The sequence below is a fragment of the Abramis brama genome (assembly GCF_963993115.1).
Source record: "Abramis brama genome assembly, chromosome: 1".
In the NCBI taxonomy this organism is placed as follows: Eukaryota; Metazoa; Chordata; class Actinopteri; order Cypriniformes; family Leuciscidae; genus Abramis; species Abramis brama.
Window position 1 is genome coordinate 72,532,016 of NC_139963.1, and position 19,985 is coordinate 72,552,000.

The 19,985-nt window shown below is 41.6% G+C and overlaps 1 protein-coding gene across 1 annotated transcript; it reads left to right on the forward strand.

The window, feature by feature from the left end:
- The first annotated feature begins 1,122 nt into the window (after positions 1-1,122).
- LOC311095145 (uncharacterized protein) lies at positions 1,123-19,771 on the forward strand. Its single transcript, XM_084133518.1, has 7 exons — positions 1,123-1,234; positions 16,033-16,210; positions 16,600-16,920; positions 17,018-17,365; positions 18,036-18,095; positions 18,241-18,320; positions 18,432-19,771. Exons 2-6 carry the CDS (start codon positions 16,150-16,152, stop codon positions 18,285-18,287), a joined length of 837 nt encoding a protein of 278 aa, XP_083989644.1. The 5' UTR covers positions 1,123-1,234; positions 16,033-16,149; the 3' UTR covers positions 18,288-18,320; positions 18,432-19,771.
- Positions 19,772-19,985: the final 214 nt, after the last annotated feature.

The following is a 19,985-nucleotide window of genomic DNA, read 5'->3' on the forward strand; positions in this document are numbered from 1 at the left end:
CATGCTTTTAATGCATTAGACCAGGGGTGTCAAACTCAGTTCCTGGAGGGCCACAGCCCTGCAGAGTTTAGCTTCAACCCTATTTAAACACACCTGATCAGCTAATCAAGTCCTTCAGGCTTATTTGAAAACTGCAGGTGTGTGTGTGTTGAAGCAGGGTTGGAACAAAACTCTGTAGGGCTGTGGCCCTCCAGGAACTGAGTTTGACACCTGTGCATTAGACAGTAATGTTGGAGGATGAAGCAAGCAGATGAGCCCAGAAAGAGCCCAAATATATATATAATATATTCATTTTGAAAAGTGATTATTTTTGATAATCATCATCGAAAGCATCAAATCAGTGTAAAAATGAAAATAATCTATAGTAATGTGATATAACAATGATGTCTTGAGACATCTCAAGTTGCTGTGTGGTTGCAAGATGCTAACAGTAATTCCTGAATCTAGCAAGCCGAATCCTATTCCACAAGACCCTTTTCTGTATAATAAAAAATGAAAAAGATGTTCAAATTAATCTGAAGGGAGGAATATTACCTTTTTTGTGTAATTTCCATTGACTTCCAATGTATTTTTATTTTTTTTTCCTATATGGAAGTCAATGGGGTCTCATACAGGTTTGAAACAACTTGACTAAATGATGACAGAATTTTCATTTTTAAGTGAATTATTCCTTTAATCCAAGAGAAAGAGTGTAATGCTCTCACTCCGATATAACGTGTGTGCGCTTAAACTTAAATTCAAACTCTTTACTTACTCTTTCTCTGTGGTCTTCTTGACTTTTACGACCTTACCAGTCTTTTTTACAGTAAAATACTGGCACTAAAATACTTTTTTTTTTTTTAACGTTCTCATAATCTTAGGAGAAAACATTCTTAGAACAACATTATTTAAACATTAGAATCATTCATATCTAAACTGAGCCGTCTATGTAGGGAGTGAAGCAGCTCACTAGGCTGTGAAATGATTAGGTAAATCTGTGAGAAATTCTTTTAATAAAAAACGCTATTCAAACTCATGTTCAAACTCGTATTGATTGTTGTGACTCAGAGTGGGGGAATGTTCAGGGGAGTCCAACAGCTCTCAACTGTGATTGGAGGGTGAGGAGATATTGGGCTAGTCCTCATTCCTTTTGGATGTGTTTTTAGTCAGTTTGTGGGGTATAAATGTACTTTAACAAAAGCTGCACTTTTAGGACTGAAGCACAGCTCCGGCGACACCACCGAAGACCATGCAGGTAACTCTATTTTAATAGTTTAATATTTTACCAACGTCAACAAAATAATAGGCCTACTAAAATGTAGACTTTACATTTAAATAAACTACACACAAAAATTTATAGTGTATTTTGTGTATCTAACTTTGGTAATGTTGTGTGTATAAATAGGGTGTAAATCCCCAAGCACTCTTTGAGAGTGTGTTGTGTGGGACTGGTGAATGTATGGTTAAAAACGGCAGCTTTACTTTATTAGTACTTTACTGTGTATTATGTAATTTTTTTTTTGTCTTGTCTTTTTTTAATGTTTTTTTTCTTTGCAACTTTTTGGCCGCCAGGACTCCCTGGGAAAAGAGTTTCTTTAACTCAATGGGACTTTTCCTGGTTAAATAAAGGTTAAATAAAAAAAAATAAAAAAAAAATTATGTTTTCAATACACAGCAAAATCCCCAGTGTTAAATCAACATCCCTAAGTGTACATAGAGGGTGTTAAAATGAACACTGAAGCAGTGTTGAAGTTAATGAGATAATTTTCTGCTATCTAGGAGAACTCTTAGTGGAAAGATGAAATGTTTTGTGAATACGGCCACTGGTTAGTAATAAGTGAAGCTGGTAATGCTGTTTGTGGAGTTGTTTAATCCTCCTCTACTGAGATCTTCACAGATTTAATGTCTTCTTTTTTCATCAGTTTATTTAATCTAAGGCTGAAGTCAGTTGTAGTTCTTGGCCGTGTCTGAAATCGTCCCATATCGTCCCATATGCCCTTAAACAGGGCAATATCTGAGGAGACTTTTTGTACTGGTTTACGAAATCATAGTGGACGATATCGAGTGCACTCATTCAATCCCACACTGCACTGCAATAATAAGTGTACATCCAAATTACGCACAACGGCTAGAGAATACCCATAATGTACTGTGACGGTCGCTTTAAATGAATTCCCTTGTCTGGCCAGAAGATTGCGCCCATCTCCAAACCGCTGGTCTAATGTGGCCACAGATTATATTTTCTTAGTAGTTTAGTCATTCTTCCTCAGTAGTAGTAATGAAAAGATGTATCTTCAACTCTGTCATGGAACCTAGCATGTATAAACCCTAATTAAACAATTTAATGATGAATTATATAATATAATTTATACCTGTATGATATTACGCAATAATCAAACAGAAACTACAAACTACTATACAAATGGATGATAACAATGAATGCCAAGTAGATGAGTAAGGGAATCTAGGTAGTTCGTGGGAATTTGCCCATTCATTTAAGTCGCCATTTTCAGCCTAGGCACTCGGAGGTCCGCGTGCTCGAAATGGACGACACGAGCTGCTTAACCTAATGGTGACTTGGACGTTTTCTAAAATCGCATATAAAGTGGCCCAAATTACCATAAATTACCATAGGCCCTGGGTGGACGCCTCTGGGGGTGCCAGTGCACTACGGGCAGGTCCACCAAGTGCTTTTGGGGTCCGCCAACTACCTACTCTTCACTGTAGTCCTCCTCAGTGCCACGAAGCCCCTATTTGGACCCCTAACCACCTATTCTCTTCTTCATTGCCACAAAGTGCCTATGGGCTCCCCTGACCACCTAAACTTTACCATAGTCTTCCTCGTTGCCCACGAAGTGCCTATTTTGACCCCTAACCACCTATCATCTTCTTCATTGCCACAAAGTGCCTATGGGGTCCCCTGACCACCTAAACTTCACCATAGTCTTCCTCATCGCCCAGGAAGTGCCTATTTTGACCCCTAACCACCTATCCTCTTCTTCATTGCCACAAAGTGCCTATGGGGTCCCCTGACCACCTAACCTTCACCATAGTCTTCCTCATAGTCCAAAAAGGGCCTATTTTGACCCCTAACCACCAAGTGTTTTTTTGTGAGTGCGTGTAGACGTTCCCCTCTCTGTATGTTTGTGGGGGCCGTGTGACGCAACTTTCTATGAAGTTTCGGGCCCCTAGCACCTCCAGGGGCCGAACGAGGTTCGGTGTGGTCCGATCGCCCCGAAATCGACACACACGTCCCGTCACGGGCCCCTGGGACGGTGTCCAGAGTTCCGTGTCCCTCTGACACAGGGGTTGCATAAAAATTAGCCCTGAGTTCTAGAGACTTGTCCTCCTGATATGTTGTTTGGGGGCCCGAGGACTACCGGCACACAGTGTTTGGGGCCCGTGGGACTTCCGGGGGCCGAACAGGGGCCACTGACACTTGCAACTTATCCCATTCATTTTCACAGGTGTTTGGTGGACTGTGTGACAGAAAGGTCCGATCGGCCCGAAAATGACGTATGCGTCCCGTCACGGGCCCCTGGGACGGGTTCTAGAGGTCCGTGTCCTTCTGACCTTTTTTCGCACTAATTGGCCACCAACAGCCCAATGGAATAAGTTGCACATGGGACAACACATAAACAGGGGCCAAAAGGGGTCGAAAGGTCGCAGCGACCCCAAATTCGACACGGTGCTAGTCCAGGGGCCCCCGGTTCTAGATCACAGGTCGCGGGGTTCTAGATCGGTTCTAAGTGTGTGTTTCAGCACAACGGTTTGAAGGAAACACCCGATCGCCCCGAAACTGACATATGCGTCCCCTCACGGGGCCCGGAGACGGGTTCTAGAGTTCCGTGTCCCCGTCCGCTCGTTTGGCCGAAAAAAGACCCCCTTGACCAGGAAGCGCCTGTGAAGTTTGAACTGAATAAGTTGCACGTGGGAGGGCGGAAACACAGGGGTCAAAAGGTCGCAGCGCCTCCAAATTCGCCACCCTGGTAGTCGAGGGGCCCCCGGTTCTAGATCTCGGATCGCAAGGGTCTAGATCGGTTCCAATTGTGTTTTTTTGCAGTGCGAAATTCTCCTCCCTTTAGTTCACTCTGACCATATGTCTGTCTGTGTGTGCAAGAGGGCCTGCTAGGGTGCTAGTCCAGGGGCCCCCGGTTCTAGATCCTGGATTTGGTGGTTCTAGATCGGTTCTAAGTATGTGTTTCGGCAATACGGTTTGAAAGAAACGCCCGATCGGCCAGAAAACGACGTATGCGTCTCGTCACGGGCCCTGGGGACGGGTTCTAGAGTTCTGTGTCCCTCTGACTTTTTTTCACGCTAATTGGCCACCAACAGCCCAATGGAATAAGTTGCACGTGGGACGTCAAATAAACGGTCGACCAAAGGGGTCAAAAGGTCGCAGGGCCTCGAAATTCGTCACGGAGTCGGGCACCAGAGTTTCGTGGCTCTAGGTGCTTCCTGAGCCTAGAGGGCCCTCTAATCCTAACTGCTGATTAACCCTAGCAGACACATGCTCCCATAGAGATCAATGGAAGACAGAGAGGTGCGTTAAAAATAGCAAGAAATAAACCGGGCGCGTCTCGACCTAGCCCGCTCGGTATGTCGCAGAGGGCCACGTGACGCAACTTTTCGCCAAGTTTGGGGCCCCTCGGACCCCCGGGGGCCATGCGGGAGCCACTGACATGTGCAACTTATCCCATTCATTTTCATAGGCGTTTGGTGAACATCCCACCTGTAACTTATTAAACAGGGTTCCTTTAAGCTGCCCGTGGACCTGTCATTTTAAGGCTAATTATGCATAATAATGAACTGTAAAGAGCCCCAACATGTTGCATTGTCTTCCCTATGCACTGTACTCTATGATTTAAGCAATAACTCATATCTTTCCAAAAACTCACCCATATCTTTCCAAAAACTCACCCATATCTTTCCAAAAACTCTCCCGTATCTTTCCAAAAACTCACCCGTATCTTTCCAAAAACTCTCCCGTATCTTTCCAAAAACTCACCCGTATCTTTCCAAAAACTCACCCGTCCATATCTGTGCGCCTGTTGGCTATGATTTATGCAATAAATCATGTAGAATTATGAAATATGACCTTCTAATGCATTGACCATGGACAGCCTAAAGAGGTCCCGTCAAATAAGTTACAGGTGGGACCTTCCTGTGCCCACCTGCAACTTATTTGACAGGGTCCCTGTAAGCTGTCCGTGGACATGTCCATTTAAGGCTAATTATGCATAATTATGAACTGTAAAGTACCCCAAAATGTTGCATTGTCTTCCCTGTGCACTGTACCCCAACATGTTGCATTGTCTTCCCTGTGCACTGTACTCTATGATTTAAGCAATAACCCATATCTTTCCAAAAACTCACCCGTATCTTTCTAAAAACTCACCCCTATCTTTCCAAAAATTCACCCGTCCATATCTCTGCGCCTGGTGGCTATGATTTATGCAATAAATCATGTAGAATTATGAAATATGACCTTCTAATGCATTGACCATGGACAGCCTAAAGAGGTCCCGTCAAATAAGTTACAGGTGGGACCTTCCTGTGCCCACCTGTAACTTATTTGACAGGGCCCCTGTAAGCCCTCCATGGACATGTCATTTTAAGGCTAATAATGCATTATTATGAACTGTAAAGTACCCCAACATGTTGCATTGTCTTCCCTGTGCACTGTACGCTATGATTTAAGCAATAACTCATATCTTTCCAAAAACTCACACGTATCTTTCTAAAAACTTACCCGTATCTTTCCAAAAACTCACCCGTCCATATCTCTGCGCCTGGTGGCTATGATTTATGCAATAAATCATGTAGAATTATGAAATATGACCTTCTAATGCATTGACCATGGACAGCCTAAAGAGGTCCCGTCAAATAAGTTACAGGTGGGACCTTCCTGTACCCACCTGTAACTTATTTGACAGGGCCCCTGTAAGCCCTCCATGGACATGTCATTTTAAGGCTAATTATGCATAATTATGAACTGTAAAGTACCCCAACATGTTGCATTGTCTTGCCTGTGCACTGTACTCTATGATTTAAGTAATAACCCATATCTATCCAAAAACTCACCCGTATCTTTCCAAAAACTCACCCGTCCATATCTCGGTGCCTGGTGGCTATGATTTATGCAATAATTCATTTAGAATGATGAAATATGACCTTTTAATGCATTGACCATGGACAGCCTAAGAGGTCCCATCAAATAAGTTGCAGGTGGACCCTTCCTGTATGAAGGACTAAAAATGACAGAACGAAAAATAAATAAATAAATAAATAAAAGTAGAAATAAATAAATAAATGCAGAAATAATAGTAAAAATAAATACATTTTGGTAATATAAATGGCTATTTCTGTGTTTTTACATGTATTTATTTATTTATGCATTTCTATATGTATTTATTTATGTATTTATACATTTATTTATATATTTATGTATTTATATATTTATTTATTTATATATGTATTTATTTATACATTTATTTATTCCTACATTTATTTATTTCTGTATTTCCACATTTCTACATTTATTTATTTCTGTATTTCCACATTTCTACATTTATTTTTCCCTGCGCATGTATGCTAATTGACCAATGGCTAACCACGCCCCCTCCACTCACTCAGTCAACATTCGGTAACAGGCGCTTTGGCAGCTGTCACAGTAGGAGACATTTCACAGGAGGCAATTGATGATTTTTTGGAGACAGAAAGATTATATATCATCTCGATGTCACCAAAAGGGCCTTAAATATGCATTGGAGGGTTATATTAATAATTTTATTGTTGAGAAGGTCGATAAGCTTCAGCTCCAGAACAAAGATTTACAGTTCACACTTCACAGTGTAAACGTCATAGTTTGGTGCTATTTCGCTTCAAACGCTCGCTTTATACGCGCGTCCTATTCGCTTTGGATTCAAAATGTTCAAGCGTCGAACTAGACGCGGATACGCGCAAATTTGACGCTCTATTCGCGTTTGGTGGGAGCGCAGAATAATGAACAGGCTGCGATGTCAAGATTGCATTGCTGGAATGTGTGTGCGTGTGTGTCAGAGAGCGGGCGCCGGGGCGCGATCGAACAGTGGAAACATAAAAACATACTCCATTTTGTTCATACAGGACATAATTAAAACTGCAAAGTGTTTAGCCTACTTATATTTGTGTAAAACACAACATTGTGCTTTTGTCAAACTGTAAACTCTTGTCAAACTGTAACCTACAACTGTCACCCAACCAAAATCACACACACACGCTGTTTAAAAGCCAAAATGACAAGAAAAAACATAAAAACGAATGAAAACTGATAACCGCAATACATTGCAATGGACGAGGAAGCAGAGAATGTCCAAGTGTATTGGGTTAGCTATGCGTACTGTGATTGGCTCATCGCGTTTGTGGGCGTGGCTTAGCCATTGGTCAATTAGCATACATGCGCAGGGAAAAATAAATGTAGAAATGTGGAAATACAGAAATAAATAAATGTAGAAATGTGGAAATACAGAAATAAATAAATGTAGGAATAAATAAATGTTAAAATAAATACATATATAGATATATAAATAAATAAATATATAAATACATAAATATATAAATAAATGTATAAATACATAAATAAATACATATAGAAATGCATAAATAAATAAACAAATACATGTAAAAATACAGAAATAGCCATTTATATTACCAAAATGTATTTATTTTTACTATTATTTCTGCATTTAATTATTTATTTCTACTTTTATTTATTTATTTATTTATTTTTCGTTCTGTCATTTTTAGTCCTTCATATTCCTGTGCCCACCTGCAACTTATTTGACAGGGTCCCTGTAAGCACAGGAAGGGCCCACTTGCAACTTATATGACAGGGTCCCTGTAAGCTGTCCGTGGACATGACATTTTAAGTCTAATGATGCATAGTTATGCCGATGGGACACAGGCCATTCGTGGTCACACAGGAGGTCAGGGGGATGAATAGGCTGTTCGTGGTCAGTAAGCAGGGCAACGGGCTGTCACTTAGATTAGCCGTGGACGAACAGGCCGTTCGTGGTCAAATAGGCGGTCAGTGGGACGAATAGGATGTTTGTGGTCAGTGGGCGGTGCCACGGGCTGTCACCTAGATCGGCCGTGAACTAAGAGGCCGTTCGTGGTCAAATAGGCTGTCAGGGGGATGAATAGGCTGTTCGTGGTCAGTAAGCAGGGCAACGGGCTGTCACTTAGATTGGCCGTGGACAAACAGGCCGTCCGTGGTCAAATAGGCGGTCAGTGGGACGAATAGGCTGTTCGTGGTCAGTGGGCGGGGCCACGGGCTGTCACCTAGATCGGCCGTGGTTTAAGAGGCCGTTCGTGGTCAAATAGGCGGTCAGTGGGACGAATAGGCTGTCCGTGGTCACACAGGCGGTCAGGGGGACGAACGGGCACTTCGTGGTCACATAGGCGGTCAGTGGGACAAATAAGCCGTTCGTGGTCACACAGGCGGTCAGGGGGACGAACGGGCACTTCGTGGTCACACAGGCGGTTAGGGGGACGAATAGGCCATTCGTGGTCAGTGTGCATGGTCAGGGGGCGGTCAAGGGCGGTCGGGCGCTTCCTGGTCAAACTGGCGGTTAGGGGGACTAATAGGCTGTTCGTGTCAGTGGGCGTGGTCGGGGGCGGTCACGGGCGCTCGGTGGGACGAACGGGCGCTTCGTGGTCGGCGGGTGTGGTCAGGGAATCTGCCGAAAAGGCGGTCAGGGGGAGGCACGTGCGCTCCATGGACGCCCGCCTGCAACCTATTCGGCCTGCGTCGAAACGACTGCAGGTGGACGGGTGTCGCCCCCCTGTGGCTGATGCCCAGATTGCGGGCGAATCGGCCGAATTTCGTCGAGCTGCCGCGGGGCCGCCGAGGCCCCTGGGCCCGAGGCGACGCCTCTGGCCCGCCCCGCAGGGGCCCCCCTCTGGCCCGGCGCGGTCGGCCGGGCCCCGAAAAATCATCTAGGGGGCGTCGCGCAGCGGTCCACTTACCTCCTACCACGGAGTATCTAGCAGGCTGTTCGCGGACCCCCTCCCTAACGTGGCGGCCTAAAGAGAGCAACGGATTGGATGAAGCAATAAATGGGTGATTAGAAGTCGATTGGGGAGTCAATTGTGGTCTTTCTAGATGCTGGTGTGAAAAAGTAAATAAGCATTTACTATGAATACAGATAATGTGTCTAATGTATCTATCTGTATATGCTGACCCTAGATACAGTCTCATATAGCAACAACCTAATGCCAAGGCCTTTGGTTAGCTTTTATTTCAAAGTTCATTTCAAAAGAGGATTATTTGCTCTCTGTCCTGCCGTCACTGCAAGTCTGAAACTGATATAAAATCTTTTCTTGCGATTTGAAAAGTTTTGAATGCGAGTGATATTGAAACACAATAGTTTGGCCATTATTGCCAGTCTGATAGAGAACAGCTCCACATTTTCCAACTCTGTGAAAACGTCTCCTGGACATATCCATGCACAAGAGACATTAGCATAACAGACTATGAAGATGCAGAATATCACATTTGCTTTTATTTTCATAGGCCTGTTGAACAATTAGAGCCACTCTGTTTAGAGGATTGTGTAGACAAAAGAAATCCTAGACTAAATCACACCAACCACAGAACTTGAACATCTTGCAAGGTCTTCATAATGTTCTAACATTAAAGGGGACATATCATGCTAAATGCACCTTTTTAGCCCTTAAATGCATTTTGTTGTGTATTTGGAGTGTTTAGAAGTACAGAAAAGATTAAATTATTCTCTTCAGGTGCTTCGTTGATATCTTTATATCTATTATATCTTTTCTGTTTTGGTCATATTTTTCAACCTGTTCCGATTTTTCCATGTACACCTGGCTGCAGCCTGCAGATCAGGGCGGGGCTGCACCTGGGGTCCATAACGCTTCTCATTGGTTAGGGGTAAAGTGATGACGTCGATCGAGGCGGGGCCGCAGCTGGTTCTCATTGGTTAGTGGCACAGTAATGACGTCGACGCCACGGTAAACAGGAAATGCGGCTGAAAACTCTTGTGCCATATCGCGCTGACAGCGCATGTGTCGTATTTGCATTAAGTGATGACATCACGCGTCTTAAAAACGCTTGCGCAAATTTGAATACTTTAATAAAATGATAAAGTATTAAAACAATTCTAAAGTAATAATAAAATCAGCAAAAAGTAGTTGAGCATATCCATAGTTTTAACTATGTCTGATCTAAGGTAAACATAAGGAATTACAGAGGTTTTTTTTTACATTCTGTTGCACTTCACTGTGTAAATTACAAAATTACTGTAAACATTAATGGCACCTTATATTTTTCATTTTAATCATTCCTCTGTAATAGTTCTTGTTTATTTCTGTGCATTAGGTTATTATAAAACATTTATGCCAATAGTTTAAGTAAGTTAAACTAACTACATATAGTACATTGTCAATCTCTGTCTGTATCCCATATTATGCATGCCAACTCAAAAAAAAACAAAAAACAGTGATAACTTTTATTTCAAAACAAAAAGAGATATGCACACATACAGGTAATCACATACATCAACCGTACACACACAAGCGTACGTACACACACACATACACTTGTACGTACGTACACACATGCACGCGTGTACCTACACACACGCTCGCGTGTACACTCACACACGTACGTACACTCACACACACTCACACACACACACTAACACACAATCTACTCAGCCTGAAAAAGAAAACAGTCAAAAGAGCAACAGCCTCCTTCTCAGAATAAAGTCCCCGCAGGACTTTGCTTCGGCCATCACCCAGACCCAGGTGGGCAGTGCTTGTATACTTCAGTGCAGTGCAAGCACAGAGTCAGCGAGTAGGGCACCCGGAACTCTTGCCTTTATTGTCTGGAAAATGCACTCCACTTCACACCTAATTTAGATCAAATACAGAACAAAGAATATGGAATAATTTTAAAGAGAGGCATTAACATAGTACAGAGTCATACAAGGAATTTATTTGTTATTTTAAACATATTATAGGAAAATGTTAGACAAGATATGCTTGAGTGTTATTGGCTTTGTCTGTAAAATACCTAAGAGACTTACTTGGTTTATGAACAACAAATAGTTAAAAAAGTTTGTCAACACAAACTTTAATTTGGCTTGAGAAAGCCTATCCTAAAAGTTTGAAATAGTTTTAAAAGCTTGAAGGTTTTCATAACCTTATATTTATATATATTAATAACAATAATATCAAAATACATTTAATCAATGTATTCATAGAAAAAAATATCCTACAATATATCTTTGTATATTACTATTAACTCTTAAATCCTATATTTCTTCTCCTGGTTTAGTTTTGCCACTGTATTTCTTTTTAAGGGCCTCTGTTTTAACCTATGGTTGTAACACTATATCCTAATCCCACCAAAACCACAGACACCACGCAAACGCGCGCGCGCGCGCACACACACAAACACACACACCACACACATACACCACGCACACATACACACACTTAGACCTACGCTGTCCTAGTTATTTGTAGGATATGATGAGTAAAGTTAGCACTACACGATCTCATTTTTACACCAATTAACATCACACTAAACGCCACTTCAGAATTAAACATTGTAAAATAAAATGTAAATAAAATTAGAGCAAAAAAAGAGTAGCTTGCCTGTAATGTACTCACCATGCAGCGATGAACATCGGAAATGAAAACATGTTAGAATCATGTCATGACTTCACGCCACTAACCAATGAGAAGAGATGTTGGCGGGAAGAGACGTGCAGCCCCGCCCAAATCTGCAGGCTGCAGCCAGGTGCTTCTCGATTTTTCTGTTATCTATGACGTTTTGTGAACTATCACGTCACAGTATTTGCAGCGGAACTGCCAAATAAGGACATTGACTTCCGGCCCAACACTTCGAGCAATCCGCCAATATTATTTCTCGCTGCAATTTTGTAGTCCAAGCTAAAAGATGCAGAAGTTATGAGAGGGTAAGTTAAAATGTTCGGTTGTTGGATGTAGTAACCCACACGCTTCATTACACCGTCTAATGTAGATGAACTGCCGCGCTTGTGGCACATGTTTGACTGAAAGAACGAGCAGAGAGAGAGAGACCCGATCGCGCGCGCGCTCACTCTCTCTTCGGAGCCAGGCGAAAGTGTAAACAAGACATCAGCGTCTCCAAACTAGACGCTGTCTTGCTCTCTCTCCCTCGCACATATTAATCAAAATAAATCAACACGGTGGTAAAAGGTCGGAAGACCAAAGTTTCATGTGTAAATACAGTACACACCATTGCGACACATCCATATGAAGACGTTGTTCTGCAGGTTCGTCGTCTTCATTTTCATCTCACTCCGGCTCCGACTCTGGCTCGAACATGTAAGGCTGGCTGGACAAGTCTTCCGTTGTTGACATTTTGTTAATAACGTGTGAATAAAACGTTTCTGTGCCGCTAGATAATCGTATCTCTGCTATCAAACTACAAAAATGGCCGAACGGGGTGGAGTTGAACCGAGTGTCACCGCTACAACCTGGAGAGGGGGCGGGGTATGAAGTGTCTCAATTGTATTTAAAGAGACCGCACCAAAACGAGTTGATCTCAGACGCACATCAGAAAAGGGGTAGAAAAGGGGCCTGTGGAGCTATAATAATGAGGAATTCAGACCCAAGCATTGCAGTTCCGCTTTATATAGACTACAAATGTATGATTTATATGTAAAAAGGAACAATTTAAAAGCATGATATGTCTCCTTTAAAATTTACATTTACATTTACATTTAGTCATTTAGCAGACGCTTTTATCCAAAGCGACTTACAAAGTAGGACTAGATTAAGCGAGTCATCATGAAGAGGCAAAAACAAAAAGCAGCGCAAGAAGTGCTCCAGATACAAAGTTCAGGCATTATTCAGAGTAGCATAAGCCCGATAAGCGAGGTTTAGAGGGAAAGGGGAGTTTTTTTTTTTTTTTTTTTTTTTTTTTTTTTTTTTATGAGGTTAAGTGCTCCCGGAAGAGATGGGTTTTCAGCTGTCTTCTGAATGTTGTCAGGGATTCTGCATTCCGGATGACGGTGGGGAGAGCGTTCCACCAGCATGGAACTGTGAATGAGAATGTTCTGGAAAGTGATTTTGTGGCTTTCTGGGATGGAACCACGAGACGTCGCTCGTTGGCTGATCGTAGGTTTCTGGTAGGGATGTAGACTCGTAGGAGTGAGTGAAAGTAGGAGGGAGCTGAGCCTGTGATAGATCTGTAAGCAAGCGTCAGTGCCTTGAACTTGATGCGAGCAGCGAGAGGTAGCCAGTGCAGTGAGCTGAACAGAGGAGTGACGTGGGTTCTCTTTGGCTCGTTGAAGACAAGACGGGCTGCGGCGTTCTGGATCATCTGTAGGGGTTTAGTTGCACATGCTGGAAGTCCGGCCAGAAGAGCATTACAGTAGTCAAGCCTAGAAATGACCAGGGCCTGGACGAGAAGTTGTGTTGCATGCTCAGTTAGGAAAGGCCTGATCTTCCTGATGTTGTGCAGAGCAAACCTGCATGATCGAGCTGTCTTTGAAATGTGATCTGTGAAGGTCAGCTGGTCATCAAACGTTACTCCAAGATTTTTCACCGACTTTGATGGGGTGATTGATGATGACTCTAGCTGGATAGTGAAGTTGTGCTGTAGAGACGGATTGGCAGGGAGGACGAGAAGCTCAGTCTTTGCCAAGTTTCAACATCTGGTTGAAACGAGAGGAAGAGCTGTGTGTCATCAGCATAGCAGTGGTAGGAGAAGCCGTGTGCTTGTATGATGTGTCCCAGTGATGTGGTGTAGATGGAGAAGAGGAGGGGACCAAGAACTGAACCCTGGGGAACCCCTGTGGTCAGTTGATGTGCTCCGGATACCTCGCCTCTCCATGCGACCTTGAAGGACCTACCTGTGAGATAGGACTTGAACCAGTGGAGTGAAGTTCCTGTGATGCCCAGTGCTGAGAGGCTGGACAGAAGGATTTGATGATTCACAGTGTCGAAGGCAGCAGACAGATCCAGGAGGATGAGGACTGAGGATTTGGAAGCAGCTTTTGCGATCCGTAAGGCTTCTGTGACAGACAGTAATGCAGTCTCAGTTGAATGCCCTTTCTTGAAGCCGGATTGGTTGACATCCAGCTGGTTGTTGAGAGACAGAAAGGATGTTACTTGGTTGAAAACAGCTCTTTCAAGTGTCTTCGCAATGAATGGTAGGAGAAAGATAGGTCTGTAATGTTCTACAAATGATGTGTTTAGCGTTGGTTTTTTAAGCAGTGGAGTAACCCGAGCCTGCTTGAATGCTGTAGGGAAAATGCCAGTATGGAGGGATGAGTTGATGATGTGTGTGAGTGCTGGTAGAAGTGTGGGAGCGATGGCTTGTAGAAGGTGTGAGGGGATGGGGTCAAGAGGGCAGGTGGTAGGGTGACTGGAGAGGAGAAGTGAAAATAAATAAGAAGGCAGCTATGAGATTAATTTCCTTGTTTGTTTGTTTTAAATGTCTGTCCATATGCACTGCTTAATGCTAATATGTTTTATTTACAGTGTAAGGGTGGATTTCCTGCAGTGGTTCAGGCTGCAAGAACTGCCGAATGACTAAAGAAACGTTATTGGCAAGATGGTAGAAAACTGCACATTTCTTGTCTTTAACCACACACTGCCACTTATACCAACGACGGAAATAAGTGCAGTTACAATAGCTTAATATTTGTGGGAGAGCGTTGCTATAGATAGTGACGATATTGTATTGCAATATGAAGCACTTTAAAGTCAATACCAAAACAAAACTAGTTAGTACATTAGTTGCAATTGAAAAGGTTTAATGACAAATTATGGTTATGGTTACACTTACAATAGTTACAAAATAGATATATGAGATGATGATAACTTATATTATTAATTGTACCCAGCATATATGAAATATGTTACCTGAGAGAGAGAGAGAGAGAGGGAAAGATAGAGAAAGAAAGAGAAAGAGATAGAAAGAGACAAAGAAAAGAGGAGCCCCCAAGAAAGGGACCCAGAGAAGAAGAGAGCCAGAGCATCAAAGAGACAGAGCAACAGTTACAATCTTCTTTTATCCTTTCCTTGACCATGTGACTAAAACCCAAATGTGAGACATTCAAACTGACCAATCAGATAATTACACTTCCACCACTGTACTAAAGGTGTGACAGTTCATCGACCCCCAAAGTTCAAACATGAGATCACTATCAGCCCCTCTGTGCCTTAGGAACTCCAAATGGTCCTTGTGGCAGAAAGAGGGGGTAGAAAAACAGTCAAGCTAAAATCTTTGTTCATTTAAAATATCTTGGATTATTTTCAATCCTACACAAGTAATGAACTGGTGTTTGAGTTGATAAAGGAGTCTGGATCGGATATATTTCTCAGGGCTGGAGAGAGTAAAGCAGAACGCTATAATCCATGTGTAGAAACTCTTCCAGAAGACATTGTCATTGTCATGGATGGTGGAGAACGTTTCAGTAGTAAACCAATTTTATTACTAATAATTTAATGATTTTATTTATAGAATTGAACTGCATGCAGGAAACTCTAAAATGAGGAAGTGAAACTAACAGTAATGCAAAAGTAGAGCCTGTTCATTGAGTTCAGTCTGAAGCGTTGAGCATAAGTGTGTTTGAGCCAGTGTGTGTCACATTATGTGCTGTTTAGTGTTGTTTTCATGGACTTTCAGGCTCTTGTCATTTGTCACATGTCTTTGTTCAGATTCCCGCCACTCATCTATCTCTGTTTCCAGTTATGTGTGTTTCTTTTTTTCTGTTTCATTCAACCAATACCTGATTTGATTGGTCACTTCCAGTTTTAAATGATTGTTGTCCAACTATTTTAGCTTTAATAAAAAAAGATTTTTTTTGAACGGGAACTCACGCCTCTTGCCCTCTCTAAGTGGAGCTTACTCGTGTGTCTTTATTTAGTTAAAGATAGTGTTTCCTCGTTATTTCGAGCTGGTGTAGTCGCTAAGAATCGAGCCACTTGCTACATGAGCAATAATGAAAAATACATTTGCACTGAAATTCACTCAGCAACACTTCTCAGAGTTTCATCTCAGGCTGTCAGATGAGAGGAAGTTAATAACCACAGGAGGAGCTGATGATGTTTAAAGGAGGAGCTGTAACTATATATAATGAAGAGGAAGACTGACAGAAACAGAAAATGGCTGATAAGTGTGATCTGTGTCTGCTGGGACTGATCATTCTCTCTTCACTTCTCACAGGTAAAGAAATCTGTATTTTCTCTAAAGACATTTAGTGGAATTAGTCTGGAAAGAGTTCATTTGAACATGCTCAGTTTATTCTTACACACATTCACGTTGTGATCTCAGAGTTGTGTATTGATACACACAGATCATACTGTATTATTCCTGATACTGGACATAGTGTCACTCAAACATCTGATGATGAAGAATTATCTTCATATTAAGAGTGTGTCAGTGATTTGAACAGCTCTCTGATAAAGACTAATAGTTTATTCTGGAGAGTGTGTGGTTTGCTTTAAGTCAGGAAAAATACTATGATTTAAAACTTCAGATTTTTATGCTGGTGTGTTTTATGTTTCATTTATTAATATATATCATAATGATCACTGAGATATACTGTGTTTCAGGAACCAGTGGAGTGGAAGATGATCATGTGTTCATCAGTTCTGGTGAAAATGTGCGTCTGCCCTGTAATAAAGCTCTTTCTGACTGCAAATCAACTACATGGGGCTACTATGATGGACGTTTAGGGAGAGAAGTTAAACTGATTGATCGAGGGATAAAGAATAAAGACTCAGAGAGACATGAGAGACTGAGTCTGGAGTCTGACTGCTCTCTGAACATCAAGAACGTCACAGGAGAAGATTCTGGATATTACTACTGCCGACAATATGTGAATGGAGAACAACAAGGAACTGATGCTGATGTTTATCTGAATGTTCTTCATGGTAAGTTTATGATTATGTGGTCAATTTAAAAAGGGCAGATTCTCCCTTTAAACTCAGATGATGATTGAAGAGTCTGTGATTTGTGTCTTGTGTTCAGTTTCAGTGTCTCCATCATCATCATCATCATCATCATCTTCATCTTCATCCTCACAGACTGAGATCAGTCCAGGCCGCTCTGTGACTCTCTCCTGTCGGTTGTATCCAGATACTGTATTCTCCTGTGATTATTGGGTCCGTTCTGAGGGAGTTAAGCTGTTGTGGGTGAATCAGACTGGTGTTGATCTGAAGACAGACTCCAGATATCAGATATTATCATCATCAGATCTCTGTATCCTCACTCTGACTACAACACTCCTGAACGAAGATGACAACAGAGAGTGGAGATGTCAGCTTACTCGCAGAAATCAACTCGAGACCTCAGTCAGATACACTGTCAAGTATTCAGGTGAGAAAACGAATGAGTCTCATGAATGACTGTTAAAAGTTTTAACTAGTTAAAATATAATGATGCTTTTGTACAGTATGAATCATCTGAACAAACATTCGTCCTTTACAGCTCCAGCTGATTCATCGACAGCAGTGAGTCCTTCTACACGAGGTACATGATGCTTTTACGCCACTGATGATGTTATTCACAGCTTCGTCTAACATAATTCTATAGAAAATATGAATGTTACCATATAGATATTTTACCTCACTGAAATATGCAAGAGTTGATTGAAATCACATTCCGGTCGTCATCTGTGCCGATGGCTTTTGTCTTTGTCTATAATTGTCCCCAATCATCCTTTTCAGCTCAAGCGAATACAACAACACCAGACACAGACTCTTATCATTCAAATACAAACACAAAAGGTACATAATCACAGTGTTTTGTCTGTCTATAATTGTCCCAATAACACATTAATACAGTAATACAGTAATACAGTACAGTCTCTTCTCAATTACTGCCATTCTCCTCCTGACAGCTTGAGAGTGAAGTAAGGAGATAATATATGACAGACTCGTGCACATATTCATCATTTCTGTGATGTGAAGCTCCAGTATTATGTGATGATGATGTTGTGTATATGTGGCATTATGTGTTGAACTGAACTAACAGACGTGATCCACAGATCCAGCTGATACAGCATCAGAAACTGGAGTCTGTGTGACTGCTGGATCATTATACAGAGGTACGACACGTTCATTTATACTGACAGCTTTATAACATTAAACTATCAGTCAGTCTGTAAATGCTTCATCAATAACTGTTGATAGTTGAATACCCTTGACTTCAGTCATGTACAGTTTCTCTTCTTCCTCTCATGTTTCCTGCAGTGATTGTGATTATTGTTGAGATCGCAGTTTTGCTGCTCCTACTGTGATTCTTCTTCAGATCATCTGTGCAAGAAGAGCTGGTGAGTTTTGAGCCGCACACAATCTGATGATTCACACTCATCTGATCTGGAACAATCTGCAATCATGATAAAAACACATACGAGAGGTCAGTCAATGCTTTTATTTTGCAGGGAGGAAGGACTCGAAGCACCCAGAGGAAATAGAGATGCCGACAATATTAGAATAAAATACTGATGAGTTTAGAGCCAATCTGCAGCAATATTTACAATAGCAAAAACTTACAGAGGATTGTTCATTGTTTTATTTTCTTCTTCTCAGAAAACAGAGAAAAAACTCTGAGCGCTTATAGTGACATAATCAAGTTTTTTTTTCAGATTTATTTTCATTTATGGGTTTTATGGATATATTTGCCTACAGTGTTGAAAGTCATTATCTTGCGCTTCATATGTAAACTGCTTTAAATATAATATTAATACAGTAATGGACAGACTCAGACTGTATAATCTCTCTCTGTTCTGTGTGATGGAGCTGATTTGAGGATTCTTGGATCTTGTCATAGCAAAAACTTACAGAGGATTGTTCATTGTTTTTTCTCAGAAAACTCTGATCACCCTGAAGAAATAGTGACACCATCAAGTTTACATTAACATTTATTTTATTAATTTTTTTGCAAGTAAAAGGCAAGATTTATTTTCATTTATATGGATTTTATGGATATTTGCCTACAGTGTTGAAAGCCATTTTCTTGAGCTTCATATTTTAAAGGAACCGTATGTAAGATTGTGGCCAAAACTGGTACTGCGATCACTTTCAAATTATGTAGAGCGGTGTATCCCCTCTCCCTTCCCCCTGACTCGAGGTTGCCAGTTAGGCTGCAGGATCCAGTAGGAACGTAGGCTGCTACAAGGAGCTTCCAATGGCAAGTGACGAGTCCTACACAATACGTTTTTTTCTGTTAATTATGTTTCTGCTTCATGAGAGATGTTTTGCGTATTTCGGATTCATAAAGAGGTCTTTTAGGTTTCGTAACGTTAGACATTTTTTATCCGACACGTTTGTAGCTTCAGCTGTGGTAAATAGAGCAGAGCTGGCAACCCGGATGCCGAAACACTACTGACTTCGTGATTGGTAGATAGGTGGAGGGCGGCGCATCAGTCCAAAACACAACATGACAACATCAACATCAGTTGAGGGCTGCAAGTCCACTTTTAAATGACAATATCCTGGCCGGACTACTGTTGTCAGTGATATAAGTATTTGAAATGAACATGATTTCTTAATGTCTAGTGACATATCAGGGCCATTTTATGATTCATTGAAATACATTTCTTACATACGGTTCCTTTAACTGCTTTAAATATAATATTAAATACAGTTATTAACAGATTCAGATTGTTTGTATAATCCTCTCTGTGTGATGGAGCTGATTTTATTGCTGTTTTTAGCATCTTTTTTTTCATTATGAATGATTGATACTAATTTTCTAAATAAAACCTCCGCAATCATCTTTGATATGTCTCCATTTTTGCTCTGGCTCCCTTCCTGTTCGCAGGAGTGATGAGATAGAGAGTAGATTGTCCTCACTCAATGGCTGGCTGTCTAAGTGGTGTCCGCTTAATAATATAGAATACATAGACAATTGGAAAAGTTTTTGGGGCAGACCTGACCTGTTGAAAAGAGATGGTATTCATCCCTCCTGGGATGGTGCTGCTCTTCTCTCTAGT

Excerpts from the sequence above, each read along its gene's own strand:
- LOC311095145 (XM_084133518.1), top strand. The coding sequence starts at position 16,150 with ATGGCTGATAAGTGTGATCTGTGTCTGCTGGGACTGATCATTCTCTCT. Across the intron at positions 16,211-16,599 it reads TCTCTCTTCACTTCTCACAG|GAACCAGTGGAGTGGAAGAT; the intron begins GTAAAGAAATCT and ends ACTGTGTTTCAG. Across the intron at positions 16,921-17,017 it reads TTATCTGAATGTTCTTCATG|TTTCAGTGTCTCCATCATCA; the intron begins GTAAGTTTATGA and ends TCTTGTGTTCAG.